General features: G+C 32.8%; 2 protein-coding genes and 1 long non-coding RNA gene across 20 annotated transcripts; 1 reads left to right on the top strand and 2 right to left on the bottom strand.

The window, feature by feature from the left end:
- The first annotated feature begins 293 nt into the window (after nt 1–293).
- On the top strand, nt 294–11,302 carry LOC111296297 (putative disease resistance RPP13-like protein 1). Of its 15 annotated transcripts, XM_089740878.1 has the most exons (10): nt 1,524–2,909; nt 3,552–5,306; nt 5,659–6,079; nt 7,101–7,311; nt 8,855–9,098; nt 9,579–9,811; nt 9,927–10,084; nt 10,293–10,336; nt 10,533–10,699; nt 10,811–11,302. In XM_089740878.1, exons 1-2 carry the CDS (start codon nt 1,754–1,756, stop codon nt 5,294–5,296), a joined length of 2,901 nt encoding a protein of 966 aa, XP_089597004.1. In that variant the 5' UTR covers nt 1,524–1,753; the 3' UTR covers nt 5,297–5,306; nt 5,659–6,079; nt 7,101–7,311; nt 8,855–9,098; nt 9,579–9,811; nt 9,927–10,084; nt 10,293–10,336; nt 10,533–10,699; nt 10,811–11,302. The 15 variants fall into 15 exon arrangements, with proteins under 15 accessions (XP_089596995.1, XP_089597000.1, XP_089596996.1 ...); XM_089740874.1 differs by having other exon boundaries at nt 296–5,306; nt 10,578–10,699; XM_089740870.1 differs by having other exon boundaries at nt 296–5,306; nt 10,236–10,336; nt 10,578–10,699.
- A 108-nt stretch (nt 11,303–11,410) lies between these two features.
- On the bottom strand, nt 11,411–14,253 carry LOC111297653 (transcription factor GTE9-like). Its single transcript, XM_022892305.2, has one exon. It carries the CDS (start codon nt 13,926–13,928, stop codon nt 12,384–12,386), a length of 1,545 nt encoding a protein of 514 aa, XP_022748040.2. The 5' UTR covers nt 13,929–14,253; the 3' UTR covers nt 11,411–12,383.
- A 942-nt stretch (nt 14,254–15,195) lies between these two features.
- LOC149515777 (uncharacterized) lies at nt 15,196–18,291 on the bottom strand. Of its 4 annotated transcripts, none has more exons than XR_016325981.1 (5): nt 18,116–18,291; nt 17,109–18,005; nt 16,940–17,017; nt 16,710–16,834; nt 15,196–15,860 (listed from the first exon to the last, which is right to left on the bottom strand). It is a non-coding gene; the product is annotated as an uncharacterized LOC149515777 (long non-coding RNA). The 4 variants fall into 4 exon arrangements; XR_016325980.1 differs by having other exon boundaries at nt 16,940–17,701; nt 17,880–18,005; nt 18,116–18,289; XR_016325979.1 differs by having other exon boundaries at nt 16,940–18,005; nt 18,105–18,290.
- Between the last annotated feature and the right edge of the window lie 5,031 nt (nt 18,292–23,322).

Here is a 23,322-nt window from a genome sequence, read left to right as displayed (position 1 = left end):
ATAATTGCTGTGCACGTTCAATGACGCGTAAAATCCAGCCGCGTTGCAGAGAGAATATGCCGGTGCCCTAAACGCGCTATCGTCATGCTGGCATTGAAAATACCAATCAGATTCCGTAACGTGGACGGCAAGAAAGTAGACTAAAGTTCTAATTGCGTTTGACAAAATATTAGATTGGTTAACGAATTCACATTGCAGAATTTTATTTGGTCCCTCTAATCCCTTTATCTGGACCGTTTACAACCATTTCTTTATATATCCTACATATATATATATATAATTTTTTAAAAATTCTTTTTGTTGTCTAATTCTGACATATGGAAACAGCCACGTCAACCTACACCAGCCACAGCATTCCCCGTGTTAAAAATTTTACCATCTGGACAATGCAAGGTAAGCATGACTCATTGGCTATGTCAAATGTAATTGCCATTTCTTACGTTTCATCAGCTTTAAATACCATTGGCCCTTTCTCTTTCATCACCTCTTTGAAGTTACCGTCGTTCAAAATTTAAAGAAAATGTTTGATATTCTATTTTTCAATTTTCTTTTCGCCCTTTGATTATTCATCATTTATTTCAAACAATTTTTAGATTTTCTCCCTCCAAGAGACTACGCATAATCAATCAAATTTGAACAACTAAAGTTAAGTTGAAACTTTAACTATTAATTTTTTCACATGATTTATTACATTCCGTTTTTATTAATTATTAATTAAATTTTATTATCACTTTTTTAGAAAAGATCTTTTATCTAAGATTTATATTTTAATTATTAAATTACTAAATCATAAGCTATTATGTTAAATCTATTGAATTTAGGTTTTTTTAAAGACTTTGTATAATTTCTTTTTCTTCAGTAGAATTCAATGAAGAAAATCACGTCATTAGTATATTGTTTGCGATTTAGTAATGTTTCATTTATTTATTTATTTTCATTCTGTAATGAAACACAAGCCAGTTGAAGCATGGTTTCTGCCTTTCAATACAAAAATCTCTAGAGAATTTTTGATTGATCGAAAGAATTCTCCTATTTAAACAACTCAGTTGAAATTTACTGCAATCCTATGTGAAAAAGGAAAATCCAAAATGAATTTGCGATCTCAGATACAGTAAAATCGTTTTAGCCAACTAAGTAAATCTTTTTGTATTCCTTTAAAAGTTGATATATATTTTTTATAAAATTCTTAACAAAGATCTTTTTTTGAGAAAATAATATAATGTTAAGCAAGATTTTTTTAGTTCAATCATCCATTGCTTGTTTTCCTTCTCGTCTGTTGTCAATTCAATCTTTTCTTTTGGCCTTTCCCATTCGCCAATGAATAATCAACACATTAAAACCTTCTTTTTCTACAACCATATTTTTCTCATTGACGAGGGCATGGCATTTTTTTTAAAAAATTTAAAATTCAGCCTATCGTTTACCAAATCGCTTTCTTTATCTTTCATCCAATTTCACTGTTTGTTGCGTGCATAGACTTTCTTTCGTCTGTTTCAAATTCTTTCTTTGAGGAAAAAAAAAATAATGGCGGGGGCGTTAGTGGCTGGAGCTTTTCTCTCTGCTACCCTTCAAGTTCTGTTCGACAGGATGGCTTCTCAAGAGGTCCTGGACTTCATTCGGGGAAAGAAACTGGAAAAGAGACTGGTGAAGAAACTGAAGCCGGCCCTGATGTCTGTTAAAGCAGTACTGGATGATGCTGAGGACAAGCAGATTACCAACCCAAGTGTGAAAGATTGGGTTGCTGAGCTCAAAGATGCTGTTTATGATACAGATGACCTCCTCGATGAGATTGCTACTGAAGCTCTTCGAAGCAGGTTGGAAGCTGAGGATGAAAACCACTTCAACGAAGGTAAGTCGCTTTATCTCTTCTCTCAATCCTTTCAACAGTGACATGGATTCAAAGCTAGAAGAAATCGTTGAGAGAATAGAATATCTAGTCAATCAAAAAGATATCCTCGGTTTGAAAGAATGTAGAAGGGAAAAGTTGTTTCACAGATCACCTGCAACTTCATTGGTGGATGAGTCTCGTGTTTATGGTAGAGATGATGAAAAAGAAGCAATAATGAAGTTGTTGCATCCAGAAAATTCAACTGAAAATCAGATAGATGTGATTCCAATAGTGGGTATGGGCGGGGTTGGTAAAACCACCCTTGCCCAATTGATCTACAATGACAAGAGAGTGGAGGAATGGTTTGATCTCAAAACATGGGTGTGTGTTTCTGAGGAATTTGATGCTCTCAGGGTAACCAAAACTATTCTAGAGGAGATCACTTCTAGCTGTGATAGCAGTCAGACCTTAAATCAGCTTCAACTTAAACTAAAGGACAAGCTGTTGGGGAAGAAGTTTCTATTTGTTTTGGACGATGTTTGGAACGAGAAATATGTTGACTGGGAAGAGCTGAGAAGCCCTTTCACTTCTGGGGCACAAAACAGCAAGATCATTGTAACAACACGAAATGAAAGTGTTGCATCCATTGTGAGGACTGTTCCAACTTATCATCTTGATGTCTTATCTGATGATGATTGTTGGATGTTATTTGCAAAACATGCATTTGTTAATACAAGCCCAAGCATGCATCCACATTTGAAGGTAATTGGTGAAGCAATTGTCAAAAGATGCAAAGGCCTGCCTCTAGCAGCAAAAGCACTTGGAGGTCTTCTGCGTTGTGAATTGGACGCTGATGAATGGAATAAAATATTAAATAACAATTTATGGGACGTAACAGATGATATTCTTCCACCACTACAATTAAGTTATTATTATCTTCCTTCACATTTGAAGCGTTGCTTTGCATATTGTTCACTTTTTCCTAAAGATTATGAGTTCAGAAAGGAAGAACTCATTCGATTATGGATGGCTGAAGGACTTTTGCAGTCTTCTAAAGGAAATGGCAATGCGGAAGAACGAGGTAAAGAGTACTTCAAAGATTTAACATTGAGGTCATTTTTCCAACAATCAAGAGGGGATAAATGTTGTTTTGTCATGCATGACCTAATTAGTGATTTAGCTAAATCTATATCTGGAGAATTTTTTTGCAGATTGGAAGGTAGTGGTGGTTCATCTGAAATAACTAGAAAGACTCGTCATTTGTCCAATGTCCAAGAAAAATATGATGTGCTTAAGAAATTTGAGACATTATCCAAAGCAAAAAGTTTGCGAACATTCCTAACTTTAGAATCATCTACATACTGTTATGTTACAAGTCAGATAATGCATCATTTGATGGTTAAATTTAAATGCTTACGAGTATTTTCTTTATCTAAATATGATAATATCAATGAGTTGCCTGAAGAAATTGGTAATTTGAAACATTTGCGATATGTAAATCTCCCTGAAACTTCAGTTAAATGTTTGCCAAACTCTTTGAGTACATTGTACCATTTGCAAACATTAATATTGTTTAGATGCCTTCGCCTTGTTGAGTTGCCCAAAGATATGAGAAAATTGATCAACTTGCAACATCTCAATATTCGGGAAACAAAGCTAGCTATGATGCCACAAGGAATGGACAAATTGAATGATCTTCGGACGTTAACGGATTTTGTTTTAGGTAAGCAAAATGGTTCAAGCATTAATGAGGTGGGAAAGCTCCAGCATCTATGTGGAAGACTTGCCATTTCAGGTTTGCAAAATGTTATCTGTGCAAGGGATGCCAAAGATGCGAGTTTGAAGGATAAGACGAACCTTAAGGAGTTGGAGTTGAAGTGGAGTAAGGACAATGATATTGTTGATGATTCAAAGCATGATAGAGAAGTACTTGAACAACTGGAGCCTCATACAAACTTGGAGCATCTTGTCATTAATTTTTACCTGGGTACTAGATTTCCGGAATGGGTGGGGCATTCTTCATTTTCAAATGTAGTATCTATGGAGTTAAGCAATTGTAAATATTGCTTCTTCTTGCCACCCCTTGGGCAATTATTATCTTTGAAATGTCTCTCAATTAAAGGATTTGCGGGAGTCATGACAGTTGGTGATGAGTTCTATGGGCACTATGATGCTTCAAGGAAACCCTTTGGATATCTTGAAATTCTAAGCTTTGAGGATATGCCAGAGTGGGAAGAATGGTTTTGTTGGAGAGATGAAGCTTTCTTTCTTCTGCAAGAGCTAAGCATAAGAAATTGTCCCAAGCTAACCAAGTCTTTGCCCAAGCACCTCCCATCTTTAACCAAACTTGTGATTGAAAATTGTGGGAAGCTTGGAGGGTTGCTTCCAAGGGCACCAAGCATCTGCCAACTTGAGTTAGAGAGATGTGATGCATTGCAATTGGAACCATTGCCTTGTGGACTTCGAAAGTTGCGAATTTGCAATTTGAATATCAATGATTCCATATTGAAGAAGATGATGCAACACTGCACTCATCTTGAAAAGTTAACTATGTTGTATTGTTCTAATCTGAGATCCCTTCCTGAAGCTAGTCTGTCTTTCACGCTGAAGAAATTGAAAATAGACCGTTGTTGTGTCTTGGATTATTCCAAAATCCTCTTGTATACATCCCTAGAATCATTGGAGATAGAAGGCGGGAGGTGTCATCCATTAGAATCTTTTCCATTGGGATCATTCCCTATGCTAAAACGTGTTTGTATTAGGGAATGTGAAGAATTGAAGTGGATTGGTGGATTAGAAGGGCCTCACCACCAGCATCTCGCATGTCTCAATACTTTGGAGATAAGGTCTTGCCCTAATTTGATATCTTTTCACATTGAGGGATTATCTGCCGCCAATTTAACGAGACTTGTGCTTGACTCATGCATAAACTTAAAGTCATTGCCAGAGCATATGCATTCCCTGTTCCCATCCCTTAAATATTTGGGAGTAAACCATTGTCCAGAAATAGAGTCATTTCCTAGAGAGGGTTTGCCCTCCAAATTAAAAGATTTTTCTATCTCAGGAAGTGATAAGTTGATTGTGGGCATGATGAGAAGGGAATGGAGTTTGCAAGCACTCACTTCACTTACAAGCTTCTCAATCTACAGTGCAAGAGAGATAGAGTCTTTTCCGGATGAACATCTGTTGCCCTCTTCTCTTACTAGTCTTAATATATGGGATCTTTCAAATCTTAAGCTTTTGAATGGCAAGGGTTTTCAACACCTTACCTCTCTTCACAAATTGCTTATCGCCAGATGTCTAAGACTCCAATCCATGCCGGCAAATAAGCTCCCTGACTCTCTTTATTGTCTAGAGATTCACAATTGTCCTTTGCTGAGAAAACATTGCGAAAAGGAGAAAGGTAAAGATTGGCCCAACATATCCCACATCCCTGTCATTTGGATTGGCGATGAAGTCATTCTATAGCAATACTCAGGTACTCCTCCATTCTCTCTTTATTGACTTTTTTTTTTTTAAATACTGCTTGTCTTTGCTTTTTGCATAGTTTAGCTGTGAATTTTGTAGTTGTCACTAAGGTGCAGTATTTCTTTATTTTTGTATACCAAAATTCTTATGTATTTACTTGATTGCTCTTCAAAAAACTTACCTGTTGAGTAGTCTGTTTTGGGTCTCACAACAACTTGGGTTTACTGTCATTGGTAGAACTAATGGAATATTACAAATGATTTTGTTGTATCCATTTCAACCATAGTTAATGTAAATATCAAATGCTTTTAGATGGAATTAGATTTACAACTGATGTTAATTTATGGCAACTTGTTTTACAGCCAACCAGCATCCTACTTCTGAGTAACTTTGCCATCCAAATGACTTTCTTCTTCCATGAGTTGCCTTAGCTGTTAGCCTGGAGCTACAAGAGCCCATTTCTCAATCCCAGAATTATCTGCATGACAGTTTTTGATGGTTCAACAACTTTGCCCAAGCTCTGCATACTTTAATTCAGAGGGATTTTTCTGGAGGAGAGACACTGATATGCAAGGATTTGAAATCACTAAAGAAAAGCTCCTCTTGTACAGTATGAAATCAGTGACTACCATATTTTCTAGTTCATACCAAAAGCCCTGTCTTCATTTACATGATTCATTCATCTCAAGGACTACTCAAACAACTTGGACAGCTGCTTCTGTTGAAAGATCTCTCCATTTGAGGGTTTTCCTGAGTAGTAACTATGGATCCTTACTTTCAAGGGTATGTTCTTTTAGCAACTAAGCCATCTAGATTCCGTAAAACTTTATACTGCATTTGGAAATTTACATTTGAGGAGATGGATTTGGATTCAAATATAGTAGAAATTATGTGGTAATACTCGTGAATATATGAGTTATATAATTACTCGCAAATATATGGATTTATAGAATGACTCGAGTAACGAATTTAAAATACCTAGATACTAAAGTGAATTCCAAATGGATCCTTTAATTATCTCTTAAATGTAATGACTAGAGTCATCCTCACAAAAAATGACAAACAATCAAATTCAAATTCACCTGAAATACTAGTTTCAAACTGACAAAGCAGTAAGTCTATGCTTCTTTGGTTTCCTTTATGAAGATGTGCTTTGTTTGGTACCATTAGACTCACAGCTAGTCCCAAGTTGTGTCTCATCACATTCTTAAGACTTCACATATATTCTATCTAGTATATTCTTCTCTTGGTCTTGCACTAAACAAACTACCAGGCTACAACAAATCAAATGAAGGTATCTTGTGCTACTAACTTATTAGTATTATTATTATTATCAAATTTGTGAAGGTCCTTTTGAAAGAAATTTCATGCTAGTTTGAATTTGAAAAGCAAAGGCAACTAGGTTAAGCCATATTGCATTAGTGTATTGTTTACAATTATCAGACAGATTTTGTAGCCTGTATCAATACTTTTGTGGTTGCACTACTGAGGTCAAGCACTACAAAGGCCTAATATTGATGCTTCTTTAGTTAGTGGATTGTGCTTTCTGGGATACAAAGTAGACCTGCAACTAGTGATATTAAATTGTGGTGCCTTCTGTTCCGGGCTGCCAGTTACTATTTGAGATCCTCATTACTTGCTTCCTGTTACTTCTGAAACTCTGTTGCAAATTTGAGTTGATTATTTTTGCTTAGGGTTTTCTTTTAGTCTGGGATATTTTTGGTTAGTTGAATATGTGTTCTTTCCTCCTATTTTACATCCTTTTAACTGCAAAGTGTGTATTGAGTCTTTATGATTATTGCAGTAGGAGATCGAGGTTGGAAGAGAATGAAGAACTCCATTCAAATCAGAGTTTCTACATTGATTGTGAAGATGAGGATGATGATGTGAAAGTGTTTAACCGATTTGAAGAAGAAGATGATGAAAATGAATCTGTTGCTTCTGATTCTTCAGTTGAAAAACCAGCAGCATAACAAACCCAATTCTGACAACTCTTCATGGCCTCAAAGTTATAGGTTTTTCTCTTTTCATGTATTTACATGATTGTGCTCTGTTTTTCTCTGCTTTGTTCTGTTAACTTTGGTAATTTAAGTGTCATACTCATAGCAATCTGGATTGTTTTTTTTTTTCCCTAAGATTGTTTTAGTCAATTAACAGGAACCAAAATATAGGAACTGCAAGTAATGTCAATATTTTCTTTTCTCCTTTTGAGATACAGATGTTTATTAGTATCATTACTTTGATTTGATGAGAATTGTTTGTGTATTTGGTATAAGAGATGGTATATAGAAGAGTGTCAAAATAATCAAGGAGAATATGGATAGATTTAAGAAGATTTTTAGAAAGGGAAAGAAAGTGCTTAAACCATGACTGACCCACTCATGATTATGATTGTGATTGCGGATTGCGGATGAATGTTGTGTAAAAGTTTGTATTGATGCTTCTCTATGACACTTTGGCCTACAAATCCTTCTCCAATTTTTGAATTATGCCACCCGTTGATATTGGGAATATGAATATGGGGTCCTAATATAAATGAACTATTTAAGTTGGTTGATGATTTGATTATTAAACTAAAATGTGCAACAAAAAGTAGCTTTCTCAATTTGAATTACTCAATTTTTCTTCATTCTGCTACTGGAACTTTCAAATTATAATTTCTTCAAGCATACAAATAGTCACCTCCTATCCCATCAAGGACACAATCTGTAAAAGTAGACAACAGAACATCCAATGTCTCCCATGATCTTCCAATGGTGCAAACTTTTGCTAAATGGTTAGTTTACTGGCCATTCCCCAAATTTTATCCACTCATGTCTACAATCTGTCTTACAAAATTTGTAACATGCTGCAAATTTTATTTTCCTGTCTGTCAATGTGACTGAAAGACTGTTTTCTTGTCTTAGCAACTTTGATTTAGTCATAAATCCTTCTAAAATGATTGCTTATATTAAGATTTTGGCTCCTTTGACCAAAACCAGATCATGAAAAAATAGATGACCACGGTGCTTCGGGATGTCTACTTTAATTTAGCTTTTCTATTCACTTTGTTTAATCCTTAATTGTAAGTAACTGTGGTAAATTGAACTTGACTATATGAAAACATAACTGTGGTAAATTGAACTTGACTATATGAAAACATCTTTTGAATTAAATTAATGAAAATTATCGATCTTGCAATAGACTAAAAGGCATTTAAATTTGCATCATCCAATTCAAACCTTACTCTTTTGTTGGCCTTTCATAAAAAGGGAGCATATCATCACAACTCTCAACTAAAACTAGCAGTCACATGTTATCACCATCACCCCTCCACACATGGCTTGAAGTAGAACTCAGCCTTGTCTGCTACATCCTTTATCTTTTGCTATGATAGTTTCTATTTTATCCCTCTTTCAGCTTATGTGGCTTGCTTAGATAATTTTGTATGCTTACACAATCAATATTGGTTAAAAACAGCTAAATCTTACATTCACTTAAATCTGAAACCAGATTCGAGAAATGCAATCCAAATTAATTAGTTGCATTCCTTAGTCTTTTCCTTTTGGATTTATGTAGGGATTATTGTGATGTGTGGACCTTGAATCCCTTCTACCCTATATTCTGCTAAGGAAGGAGGATTGTTGGGGCTTGTAATATTATTCACATTTGCGGTGCTTCCTTCTTCACTGGACTGCTCTTGTGCCAATGCCTGGATGGCTGGACGGTGAACCTGCACGTGAAACTTACCCTGATATTGGAAAAAGCTGCATTTGGTACCGTGGGTAGTATTGCACCTTCTTTTAGTCTGAAACTTCATTTGGTTAGTATTTTTGTTAATTATTTCTATTATTTAATTTTTACTTTTTAAAAATTTGTTATAGAATGAAAGCAATTAATAGTAGAAAGTAGTAAAAACATAACTAATTAAAACGTGATATAAATTCTAACATAGTTTTTTGATATAGGTAAAATCATGCATTTTGTTTTCAAAACTAATAATTTTTAATATTTTAGAACTATTGTTTACTTTTTTTATCTAAATGTGTTTACTTATAATATGTTGGTTTGGAAAGCAAAAGCAACAACAGCATCCTTTTTTTTTTCTTTTTTTTTTCTCAATCAAATTTTACTCTAAAATGCTTTAAGCAGTCTTCTCTATGTTAATTTGGCTGGTGACATGAGAAAATATAAGCTAAGGTTCTAACAGTGGTCCTCTTACAGGTCCATGGGGTCCTACATTTTTGCTTTGCTTTCCTTCTGCTTTAACCTCTGTCTCTAAATAATTTGTTCATCACTGAAGGAATCTACTGCTATAAGTTGGAGATTGGCCCAAGTTAACCAAATCTCTGCAGAAGCACCTCCGATCTTTAACCAAACATGAGATTAAAAATTGTGGGAAGCTTGTAGGCTTGCTTCCAAGGGCACCAAGCATTCGCCAACTTAATTTACAGAGATGTGATGGATGCAGTTGGTGCAATTGCCTTGTGGTGTTTGAGAGTTGCAATTTGAAGATTTGAATATCTATGATTCCATGTCAGAAATAATTCACTCATCTTGACAATTTAAAGTATTTTTAACTCTGAGATCAGTAATAATTCTTTTCAATTTTCTTGATTGTTCATTGATTTTGATAATCCCTTCATTCCAGAAATAGGGATGTTAAGGTTGCTTCGTTTCCAGCAGATCAACAAAATGGTTCTTTGCTTGTAGTTTCTAAAGGAAGAGTGGGCAAGGCTTCACCCAAATCTCCACATATTCTTCTTGAAAATTGACAGCTTTGTAATCACATGAACAAGGCTTGGACAGGTCATTTTTCCTCAATTCCCTTTTGTTTTTAAGTTTTCATTGAGGTTTTAAACTACAGTACTATTACTTGGTAATTTCCTTTATTTTTCCCTATCAATGGCGGCTCTGAATTGCTTACTTATTTTTATTACTGTTTCTATGATCCTTTCAGAATTTCTCTAGTTCTTAAGTTTTATTGTCAGAGTTTGAAGATCTCAGTAACTTGCAGGACTTGGTGAAGGCTGGTAAAGGACATAGAACAAATCAAAGCAGGTAAGTGGCACCATGAAATTATTTTTGTATTATTTATGAAAATTTTGAAGGTTCTTTCTTAAGAAGTTTCAGACTAGTTTGAAGTTCAACATGCTTTGTCAACTAGGTCAAGTCATTAGTGCACCGGTACAAAATTAGATCGAATTTTGTAACTTTTAACAAATCCTTATTTGACATGATTGCTCTACTGACACAGGCAAACGGTTGCAACTATGGCTAACATTGATGCTTTTCATTTTAGTGCTAGAAGTTATGTTTAATACAAGAGAAGACTCGTCCTTTATGGGAAACAAGAAGACCTGCAACTAATGATCTTCAATCATTGTGCATTGTATTACAGACTGGGTCAAACTGCTATTTGAGGTATATGCTTCATCACTTTAGTTACTTCTGAGAAATTTGTTGCAAATTTTAGCTAATATTCATCCAAAACGACTTTGTTCTGGAGCTGATTAAGAAGCTTTGTTTTTCAAGATTTTATACACTCTGAGAATTTCAAGCGGTCTACTACCAGCTACAGCTACAAGTTGAACCTCTTTGCTGCTAGTTCTGTATTCTTCATTTCGAAATTTGGCTTGTCAGATCAACATAGGAGATTATCTTACATTGTTCATAGACTTCATTTTGGCGAATGATAAATAGGGACATCGATTCCTCGGAATCACAACCACAACCTCCGGTTCGTTCCACGCAAGCCTTTTCAAACCCAACTTCGGAACCAGCATAATGAACGCAAGGGAAGACAATTGAAATTGAAATGCTCATCTGGTGTATATAGAGAAAGGCAAATCCTGTTCTGAGTTTTGTTTGTAGCTTTTTCATGTTCTCAAGGCATCCATCCAGTAGTTCCCTTTTTCTTTCATTGTTAATTGCCTGTAGAACTTTTGAATAAATTGTATTCCAAACTACTTGACACAGTTGGAGCTTTTAAGAATAATCTTATATTATCAGTTCTTTTCTTCCAAATCTGCATTTTGTTTTTCCATTTCTGATTGACAAAAAATATCAACTAACTAATTTTTCGTCAAAGTACCAACTGATATGGGCCATCAAGCTCATAAATTAATTTAATTACTGTAGTATGTTGGTATTTATTTTACCAAAAACAAGAATAATTTTATATACATATAGTTTTACAAACTGAGTGATAGACTTATTTTCAATATTTCACCATAGATGGGTATCCCAGCCATTCAGGAAAAGAAATCTTAATTAGCGAAAACTTACCAATTTTGACTTGGGTATTTAGCAAAGACTATATGAAAGAAAGACTAATCCATCCAACAAATTTCTTCTGGAAAATGGACTAACTTCTTATTGTTATCAATATATTGAAGGTCTTTTTTTATTGTTTTTTTCTGGAAATTTCATACTAGTCTGAAGTTGAGCCTGTGCTGCCAACTACTTTAATTAATTCTTTATTGAACTGTTACAATCAGAATAAATTTTGTACTTGTACAAATGCTTTTGTGATTGTTCTACTGATTTCAGGCACAACTGAGGCTAAATTGATTCTCTTCTGGTTAGGACTGAAAGTATGTTTCCATAATATAAGAGGAGACTTGTGCTTTTTGGGATGCAAAGTAGATCTGCAGCTAGTGATCTCCAATTGTTTGTGTTTCCTGCTCCAGGTTGCCGGTCGCTATTTTTGGCATAGATCATCAATTGCATCTTGTTGGCTTATGAGAACCATGCACCATGAAAATTTCAAGTGGTGATGAACTATCTGCAGCTACAGCTTGAGATTTAATGTGTTTGCAACAAGTTCTGTTCATTCCTGCTGGGACTCTTGATTGTCATCAGGCTTGTTATGATGACATTTCCTTCCCTTATGTTCTTACGTGCATGATTCATATGTCTCTAAGACGGTAAATTCATAGCGAAGATTCTTCATTAACACAAAAAATTAAAAAAACTCGTTGATAAATGAATAATCGTTACAAGAATTTTGCTTATGCATTTCTTTTAAAGTCTAAAATCATTCGTAACCCCAAAAGTTCCATGAACTTCTTCAACGGTCCTGCTTGCTTTAATCATTACAGCAACTTTAACACACTATTTCTCCCTCTTCAATATCTTCATTCAGAACTACCTTATCGTCTTCGTCTTCCAAATATTCGTCTTTGATGAACAAACCCAGCTGATGCAGTGGATTCCCATGAGAAAGAGAGCCACCACTCAGAATCTTCAGTTCCTTGAAAATCTCCAGATTCAATTCAATCCCAGCTGTTTTTTCCATATTTTGCAATGCAATCCGAGCAGCTTCTCTTTCTCTTTCTCTTTCCCGTTGCTTTTTCAACTCAACCTCTGCCTTCACATTTGCTGCAGCTTCAGCAGCTCTGATCTGAGCTTCAATCTTTGCCTTTTCTCCACGCTGCCTTCTTTCCAACTTTTCCTTTTCCTGCTGCATCTTCACTGGATGAGCTTTGTCACCATGAACATGTAGCATCTTCAACTGAGCTTTGAAAATGGCGTCTGCGAAACGGCTCTTCAGCATTGCAGCACGGAGAGCTTTCTCATCTTCCAAAGTACTTACAGGCACAACTCCATTAAAATCTGTATCAGACTTGCTCATTTGTGATGTCAATTTGCATTTTTCCTGGCAATCCAATATAGGGCCACCAACAGCACTACACACTCTAAGATCTCCATCCAATGATCTTTCTGAACTCACAACCCTGGAAGATGCATGGTTTGAGTCACTTGGAAGGCTACATTGACACTTAATGCTGCCCCATGAACTGCATTTGCGGGCACCTTGGCTCAGTGGTGGCTTGACATTGGTACACCCATGAACATGCCCACCATTACTGGCGCCTTTTTGTGGGTCTTTTCTTGCCAACATTCCTACACAGTTCTGTGCCGGTTTAGGAAACTCAACCTCTGCTGCTCTTGCATTCAAAGGCACCTTCGAAGCCTTCCCTTGGAATTCACATGGTTTCAATTTCTTAGGGAAAAAGCTATTTCGGCATAGCTGTGTTTTAGAACAACTCTGTCTTGATCCATTACCATCTTTCAGTCGCATACTCAAAGTTTCCTCATCCCTAACCTTCAAATTTTCTTCATGATTCCAATTTTCTTTTAAAGATTTCCATGTCGGGTGAAGAAATCTTTTCAATTCTTCAGCCATTTTAAGAAAATTAGTACATGGATGTCTATAATGCATGGCATTATAAAACGCCAGTCTAATATCACCTTCAAAGTCTTCAACCCCAAGATAAGTATTCTTTGCTAGATTGGACTTAATGGTATCCAAATCCATAGGGTTTCTTACTGCTATAAAATAATCAGGAATATCTGAAGGAATATCAAAAAACCTACCAGTCGGATGTTTCTTCAGTGCTTCTAAGAGGGCAGAACATCGCTGAGTCATGAGACGGTTCATGACCATCTTTGGCTTCTTCTCGAAAGTGCCACTGCCATCAACCAACCCTTCTGGTCTACGCTTGTATGCATTAGATGATGTATTTTTTCTATCAAAACAAGTGCTCACACATTGCTGCCCGAACTCTGGACATTCAGGATTTGCTTCTATCCTTTTCCTCTGACAAGGGAACTTAATCTTCTCGGCACTACTTTCCGCAACAATCATATTTGTTAAGCTGCAAAACTCCACTTCTTGAATCAACAAAAAAACTTTCGATTGGATGACTCGAGAGAGGAGAGAAAAAAAATTTAATAAGGGTTTATCTAAATCTCATGTAATCCTATAACTTTGTGGTGTTTTTCTTTATTACTTGAAGCCTAAGTTTGCTTCAAACGGTAAGATTTTGAATTAAAACAATTAATGAAACTACTTAAGTCATTTTCTTCAGTCTGCCCTGATTAAAACTAGTTGATATATATATCAGTTGAATTAAGGTCTTTTTAACTAAGTATAAAATTTTCACGTCCATTAATTTCAAATAAAATCCCTATGAAATTACTATTAACTTATACTATTGTCTAATATTTTTAACTCATTGATTAGCAAAAAAAAAAACTTTTATCATGTATTAAATTTGTTCCAACAGAATGATTTTTGAACAAATATTTCTAAATTGAAAGGTTAAAAAATTGACACTCAAACTTTGTAAAATTAAATTCATTTTTTTAAAAAAATTAAAAGGAAACGGTAATTAATTTTTCAGAGGTTATTTCAATTTGTAAGGAGAGGAACTTAGCCTTTTTTTTTTTTTTTAATTAACCTAGGTTCAATCTATGTATTGAGTATTACAGGCGCAAATTCTTGATCAAGTAGATATAGGAAAATATTTATCTTTTATTACATAGGGTTGTATTTTATAAATAGTAAAAGAATATTACATATATATATATATTATCTTTTATTGTATAGATCAATACATTTTACATAACTACAATGAAAACTCCTTGGGAGTACATTTGACTATTAATTTTTTATTTTGAAATTTTCATTGAAAAAACCAAAAGTAAATTTTAAAGAGTGGTTAAAAAAAGTGTAACACCTTTAAAACCTTTAAACACTATGTTTAACTCGTACAAAAAAGAAAAAAGAAAAAAGGATTTTTAGAATATTTGTGTTAATTCCAAATTATTTATATTTATATCTATATATTTATTCTATAAATAAGCTAAACGAAAAAAAGAAAATAAAAACCCATCTCTTGCACAGTTATTCAAATAAAAAAGAAAATCACAAATAAAAAATTAAGGAAATAGATAAATAATAAGTAAAATAAGTCAATATTTTAATTTAATAAAAAACTATTAATTGAGGATAAAATAGTTAATTTAATAAATTATCAAATAAATATATGATTCATTATTTTCATTTTTGAAATTCGTCCATTTATATATTATTTAAATAAATTAACCATTATATATAATTGAAATCAATATAAAATTAAGTAAAAGATTTAGCGGTAGTTAATGCACTTAACATGTTTTAGTTAAAAATTTGCTCATAATTTTTGTATGGATGAGATTTATATTCCATTGTCTAATATAGGAATCAGTTGGATGATGTGGTTACATAGACCAATGCCAGTAGCTCACTTATGTTCTCTTCATCAATTATGATAGTAAAGCACCCAGAGAAGGCTTTTAAGCCTCTAATCGGTTGACCTATTCTACTTTCCCACTACTTTCCCTCTTACCAAACAAAAAATTGGATAAAAAGATGACAAGGGAAAAAAAAACAGAAAATCATCTCATTACCTATACTGCAAGTCTGAAAAATGTGGTTATAACATGCCAGAAAGAAAAAAAAAATTGTACAACAGATCCCAAAATCCTACTTTTCCCCATGCAGAAACAAAGTCATGATTCTTCTTCGTTAGCTTCAGCAGCAGCAATCTCAGAATCCAATTTGTTTATTAGCTGCTCACTTACATGTTTTGCTACAGATATCATGTCAAGAATAATGCTTGGATCTAGGCGAGCACCACCTCGTTTGGTAAGTCCACAAATGTGCCCTTTCCGGTTAACTGAAATTGAGACAGCTGAGCTCATTTGGGATTCCTCTTCTGAAGTAGCACCGACAATATAATTAATGCCTCCCCACCTGAAGAGCAGAATGCAAGAAAATAAAGGAAACTTTTTTGTTTGGTTGGTGTGAACGGAATCGATTTCACCCCTATCACTCTCACTTAGATTGTAGGTCGCTTATAGTAGGGAGGATGGAAAGGGAGAGGATCAAGAATTTTTTAATCTCATGGTTGAGATTCATAACAACATGTGCTATTTTGTAGCTCAATCATTGGATTAAAACCTTTTCTTCCTTTCCTCTTTCCTTACTGCCAACTAGAGTTAGAAGAACAGCAGAAGTGATTTACCTTTGGGATGCAGTATTGGTTAAAGCGGCCTTTGCAAACAACAGAGTCAAGTAATTAAGTTTTGTTTTTGAAAACCAGTACAATCACCATATGTATCATAGCAAACTAAGAAAAAAAGGCATTCAAAATGGTGAAGTACAAAAGGAGGTTCTTCGATTATTTTTATGGAAAAGGCTATTTTACGTCAAGCCTTCACTTACATGTGAAGCCCTTGCGTCAACATGACAGAACTTGAGTATATGGCTCATGGAAATTTACATGACACTGTAAATTGATGCAAAAATGGACACCTTACCATGCCTGATACCAGTAAATATAGGATAAAGGCAATCAAATGGTTACAAAATTTCTAGTGACTCAGGATAATTATTAGGAGTTTATTATCAGGCAGATGTTCCCCTCAATTTGACAACAGAAGTTAAGAAGACAGACTCAAATTGAACATATGATTCAGAACCCATTTCATCGAATAACAGGTATAATTGCTTTTCCATACTTGCAGTTACTTTAAAATTTAAATGCTCATCACAACTCAACCAAGACAGAGAGAGAAAATGCAAATTCAATCACTAAAATACCTTAATGGCAGCAGCAAGGGCATCTAGCAGATGCCCGTCTAAACTAATAACAAGACCGTCAATATAGAGATCCCAGCACACTTTTCCTTCCACAACCACCAGAGATGAGGGATCAATTCCAGCTCCTGGCATAAATGGATTAAGATAATTACATTCTCAAACTGAGGAAAGCAACAAAAGCTAAAACAGCAATGAATTACAGGATAGTGACCATCAGTGAGAATGTCTACCTGCTACACTTTTACCACCCAAGAGGCAACGTTGCAGAGCAACTGAGAGTTCTGTGGACAACTCCTCACCCCTCTACCCTGTCAGAAGTGGAATACAAGAATTTATCACATAAAAAGAAGTGAACAACGGATTATGAATAGCATGATGGAGGACTAAAGACAGACAAACCTTGATTATAATTACAGAGTAATGCGTATAAAAAGCAGAAGGAAGAACATAAAAACTAGAACAGAGTTAGTTCCTTCCACAGCACAAATGCCCATTTACTTTTGACCAAAGACAAAAGGAAACTCACACATCCACACACCACAAGTGAGTTTAACAAGTCCAACCATCCAAGAAAAGGATAATGGCATTTAACCTGCAACTACTCCAAAAGGGCCTACAACTAGCCATTTACAACTCTTCATTAAAGATCATGTTCTCGGAGGAAGATAATTGATAAATGCATACATGGATGTAAGCATTCGTATCCTAAAACTTGAGAAATTATTCACTTCCAACTCAACCCATTATTACTTTCTATGTAAACAATTGCAACATTATCTTAACCAACATTAACAAAGAAATAAAATCAAGACACGAAAATATTCATCTGACTTCAACCAATTCAATCAACAAGGAAACTCAAACATCGGTGCCGCAGTAGGACTACAATCAACATATATAGTAATCTTTCCACTGTCAGGTTGCAATGCACTTGGTTTTCCAAGTTCAGCCGGTACGAGAAGAGATATACAGTGACCATATTATTGATGCACCTAAGACAAGGAAACATTAAAAAAACTCCAAACGTCAGCAACCAGTTAAGAAAATACCTTGACCCTGGCAATAACATCAGTTGCACCAAACCTAACTCTTGCCGAACCATGTGCTTGTTATAATGCCCTTCAATGAAAAGTCATCTCAAAGAAAACAAAATAGAAGAAGATTCCATACCTGATGAATAACTCCAGTTTCAACATATATGGGTCGGTAAGTTAACCTCTTTCGACCATCGGAACGACGGTCTTGAGCAATTCCACCTTGTATGAACTGTTGTTCTCCAACAGAGCCCCATCATTTCTTTAAATGCACGTAAACAGTGGAATCCGATGTTAAGGAAATGACAATTTTTTCAAAGAAAAGCCAAAAGGAGCATTAATGAACTAAAACAATAAGTACTTTGAACTCACTGAGTTTCACGTCCACTGAGAATAGTCGATCGAAATTGGGTTCTTTTCTAAGAAAACAAATTGCGAAATAAGAGAGTGTTGAGAATAAAAGGAAAAACAAGAAAGCCTATTCTAAAAGCAAAGAAAGCAAAATTTGGTAAAAAAATATGGAAGTAGGTGAAGGAATAAGAGAAGAATAAGTTGAGATCCTTCTAGAAAGAAGTTGAAGATTTAATGTAGGGTATTTTTGGTGTTTGTATCTTTTAACGCACACTTGCATTATAATTTTAAATATTAGTGTTGCAGCAAATGTATTATGAGAATTTTTATACTTGCATAAGTATTGGTATTTTTGAAATAAAATTTTGTAGTTGTAGGAAGCATTTGCATTATTAGAAATCCATTGAATTTGCAAATTTATATTTATATTTTTGGGTCATCTATATTAATTATGAACATTGGTATTTGCATTCATAAGAAACATTTGCATCATGAAAAGGGAATTTATATGTAATAAAAAATATTCATTATATCTTTTTTAGGTACATTTGTATCATGGAAAAGAAATCCGCATGTTGTATCATTGTATGGTCATCTACATGGGAAGAACATTGGCATTTGTATCATGAAAAAGTTCCATCATGACATTGATTCTTACATCTGCATAAGGACATTTGCATTCACATTATTTGTTAAAAATAAACATTTGTATTATGATTGCATTTGTCAACTTTCTAAATATTGAGAAAAAAAGAAAGGGACAGAAAATAAAAATATTTTAAATTGTGGAAAAGTGAAAAAGATGTCTTCGAAAAAAGAGTTTGCATAAAAAAAAAAAAGAAAGGAAAAAGAAAAACAAAAAGAGGGAAGAAAATCTATCATGGAAAGATAAGTGAAAAATAAGAAAAAGAAAAAATAGTTTGACAAGAAGCAAAAATGTCAAAAAGAATTTGGTCGAAAAAGGATTTGCAAAAGTGAAAAAAATTTTGAAAAAAGAAGAAAATAGTTTGACAAAAGGCAAAATGTCAAAAGAGTTTGAAAATTTGAAAAAGAATTTACAAAAAAGAGATGGGTTGTTGAAGAAATGAATGAAAACATGATATACGATAACAAGTTTGTTTTTAGGAAGAATAGATATCAATAAGCTTTGAAAGAGAAGAGAATTAAGTATAGTTTAGTTGGTATCGATAAGAATTAAGCCTAATTTAGAATTAAGCCCAATCTAGTTGGCACCAATGAGATTTAAGTCCAATTTAGTATGCACTAATAAGATTTTAATATCAGTTTAGCTGGCATTAGTGTGAATTAAGCCCAGTTTAATTGGCACTCAAATTTTAAGCCTAGTTTAATTGGCATTGATGAGATTTTAAGCTCAGTTTAATTAGCACCGATAAAAGCTTAGCCTAGTTTATTTGGCATCAATGATAATTAAACCTAGTTTAGCTGACACTGATGAGATTTAAGTTAGTTTAGCTAGCACCAATGAGATTTAAGTCTAGTTGAGTTGTCATCGATAAGATTTAAGTCTAATTTAGCTAGCATTGATAAGATTTAAGTCCAATTTAGCTAGTATAGAGATTTTTAACCCCTGTCAAGTTTATATTAGATGAGATTTTAAGCCTAATAAAGTTGGCACCAGTTAAGAAACTATTGTGATTAAGTTTTCTTCAAAACTCACTTGATGTAATATTCGAGTTTTTTTAAAATCTCTCAGTATTGATATCTAAGATTTTTCAAATTATTCGGTGGAAATATCCAAGTATCTAAGTCAAAATTTTGTCAAAATCACTCGGTGGTGGTATTTCATTATACATGTCTAAATTTACATCTTTTCTTGATGGTGATATCCAAAAATATTGGCGTTCACTTGATGGTGATATCTGAGTATTTAAGTAATTCATTTGCATCTTTTTTTCGATGGTAATATCTAAGATCTATACGGTGGTGATATTCGAAGACATTTGCATTCACTCAGTGGTGATGTCTGAGTATCCAAGTAATTCATTTGCATTTTTTTCTCGATAGTGATATTCAATATCTTTTCAATGGTGATATCCGAAGACATTTGTATTCATTTAATAGTGATATTTGAGTATTCAAATAATTCATTTACATCTTTTTCTCGGTGGCGATAACCGAGGTCTCTTCAATGGTTATATTCGAAAGCATTTGCTTCTTTTCTTAGTGGTGATATCCAAGTATTCATATGCATTCTCTTTGGTGGCGAAATCCGAAGTTATCTGCATTCACTTGATGGTGATTTTTGAGTTCTCTTTAGTAGTGATATCTATAGTCATCTCATTTTCTTAGTGGTGATATCTGAATTTTAAAAAATTTAAAAAAGAATTGATTGAACATTTCATTAATTCGGAGAAGCAAATTTTCAAAAATTGATTTGTAAAACCTTTGGACATAATCTCCAAATCCTTCGAGTAAGATCTGTAAGTTTTCTTGACATAATATTTTAAATTTCAAAGTTGTAGAGCTTTTAATAAGAAGAGCATTCATAGGTTTCAAGATTTGTTAGACCTTTAGGTATAATAAGTTAAATTTTCAAAGTTGTGAAGCCTCTAATGAGATGAGCATTCGTAGGTATTGAGATTTATAAGACCTTCATGTATAATTTTTAAATCCTCGAGATAGAATATTTTAAATTTCAAAGTTATAGAGCCTCTAATGAAAGGAGAATTCATAGGAGTTTTTTGTCTGGGACCCCCGGGTGTCCAGTAGCCACTTTGAGCCTTGAATCATTTGAAGTCGAGTCGAGTCGAACCTATAAAGGAGAACTTGCCCCCTTATAAGGTCTGATTTGGTTCGACTCTGGATTATTCGAGGCTAGCTACTGGACATCGGGGGGTCCAAGACCAAAAAAATTCATAGGTGTTGAGATTTGTGAGACTTTCGGATATAATTTTTATGTCCCTTGGGCAAGATTTGTAAGTTTTTTGAATTGAATCTATTTTAGCATTAAAATTCATAATCTTTCAGGTAGAATATTTCTAAAAAAGCAAAGAAAATATTATCAATTTTTTCTAAGAATAAATTTTTTAAAAAAATTAAAAAAAGTTGAAATCTCAATTTTCCTAAATTTTTTTAAAAAAAGAATAAAATAAGACAAATAAAATAAAATAGGATAAATAAAAAAATGTTTAGGAAGAATTGAAATTTCAATTTTACCTAAAAAAATAAAAAATAAAAATTTTGTTTTGAATCTTCCAATGAAGGAATTATTAGAAAGTTACAATAACAATTTCTACATAAATTCTTAAGGAAAATATTATTCTCTAAATACTGCTAAAATATTAGAGTATTTAAAAAATTATCCAATATCAAAGATTTTAATAAAATAACTAATAAATTTTTTTAAAATCTGATAATGGAACTTCTTCAAGAGTGTCAATAGATATCTTGAATGCTTTTGAGATAAGAAAATATTATTAAATTTATACTAAAATATCAGAGTAATTTAAGATTAATTTTCAATATTAAATTTTCTTAAATAAAAAAAAAGCCATGTCTAGCTTAATGGATGACACAAAATCAATTGATACTAATGGGTATTATGGGAGTGCTATAATCTTTACTATATGCAACCGTATTCTTGAACTCGATTTTAATTCATAGACCAAAAGATTTTTTTAAAAAAATAAATCTTAATTAATTTTAAGATCTATTTAAAGATGAAATTGGTGGCCAATCACACTTAAAAAAATTGATGGCGATTCTTGATTTTTACGTTTAGTGATCGAATCCTTGGATCAATTTGTTATAATAGCTTGATGACTCTACTAAGAATGTTTGAGAGTCGAGCCCATAATTGATTTTGTATTATTTAAGCCTGCATTTTTCTTTAAAAAAAAAGGAAAAAATCATTTTTTAATTTTCTTTATTGGTTTTAATTTCAACATTTAATATTCTATCATTCTTCATGCATTTACATAAAATTTTTAAATTTAAAAATATATATCAGATTATTAAGAAATTTATTTAAAAAGATAATATATTTAAATTAAATTTTATTGCCAACAATTTAAAAGTTATTTATGTAGATATACAAATAAAAAAATTTTATTGAGTAATTTCTTATATGTCAAAAAAAAAAACTTTAAAAGATAATGTATTATTGCATTTGAAAATTTTAAATTTTAAAAAATTATTTCTAAATTATTAAAAAATTTATTTAATTTAAAAAGATAATATATCTAAATTAGATTTTGTTGTCAATAATTTAAAAATTATCAATATAAATATTCATATATACAAAAGTTTTGAATAATTTTTTATGTGTCAAATAGCAAAGCTATCCATATAAGCGTTAATGTAAACAACATTTATCAAATACCTTGGATACCTTTATATTGTGTAATATAATATTATATTTTATGTTATATTTAGTAATAAAAATCTATATTAATACTTTTGATTATCTTTACATTTATTTCATTCTAATTAACATGTGTATTTTCGTTACTTTAATTAGCACAACATGGTAATGTTACTTTTTACTATTGTTTACATTTATTTTTTATTTTTATTTTAGATAATCAACGTGGAGCTGTAATAATACATTTTTCCCATCATTTACAACTGTTTTTAAATAAGATAAAATATATCAATTCTATCAGTTTTGCCAATCATTTACAAATATTATTACCAAAATAGTATACAATATATTACTTAATGTAACAAGAGGTAATAATACTACATTAGTCTTATTTGTTTAAATCTGCTTGTCATCAAATTTATAATTTAATAACAAATAATTAAATGTAAGTATAATACAAAGTTATAAGCACGGCGCGATATGATAAGTACTTGTTTTTATTTAAAGGAATAATTTATTTTTGCATTATAAATTATTTAGTTTTAAAAATTTTAAACAATACTTTGTTTAATAGTAGCTTTTATTTTAAAATTGTCTAACGATTAAACGGTTGTAAGTAAATTGTTGATTATTTTATATCATTTTTAATGTGATTATATATAATTTCATATATGCTAATACTTTTGTTGCTTAGCAATTTATAATTTATTATTAAGACAAAAGGCAAAATTGCCAGTTGGCACTGTATTTCAAGGCGAATATTGAATTTTGCCACTTTATTTATTAAAATTTTCTACTGCACTTCCATTTTTACAGATTTTTTAACCAAAGCTAATGGAAATGGAATATTCCGTAAAATATTTTTTAATATATTTAAATAATTTTGAATAAAATATAAAATATA

This window comes from Durio zibethinus, chromosome 12 (assembly GCF_047325235.1).
Source record: "Durio zibethinus cultivar Kanyao isolate XHJ-2024 chromosome 12, ASM4732523v1, whole genome shotgun sequence".
Classification (NCBI taxonomy): domain Eukaryota; kingdom Viridiplantae; phylum Streptophyta; class Magnoliopsida; order Malvales; family Malvaceae; genus Durio; species Durio zibethinus.
Note: the sequence above shows the minus strand (reverse complement) of the source record. Positions and strands in the feature narration are given on the sequence as shown.

Coding starts and splice junctions, on each gene's coding strand:
- LOC111296297 (XM_089740875.1), top strand. CDS start 1,754: ATGCTGTTTATGATACAGATGACCTCCTCGATGAGATTGCTACTGAAG.
- LOC111297653 (XM_022892305.2), bottom strand. CDS start 13,928: ATGATTGTTGCGGAAAGTAGTGCCGAGAAGATTAAGTTCCCTTGTCAG.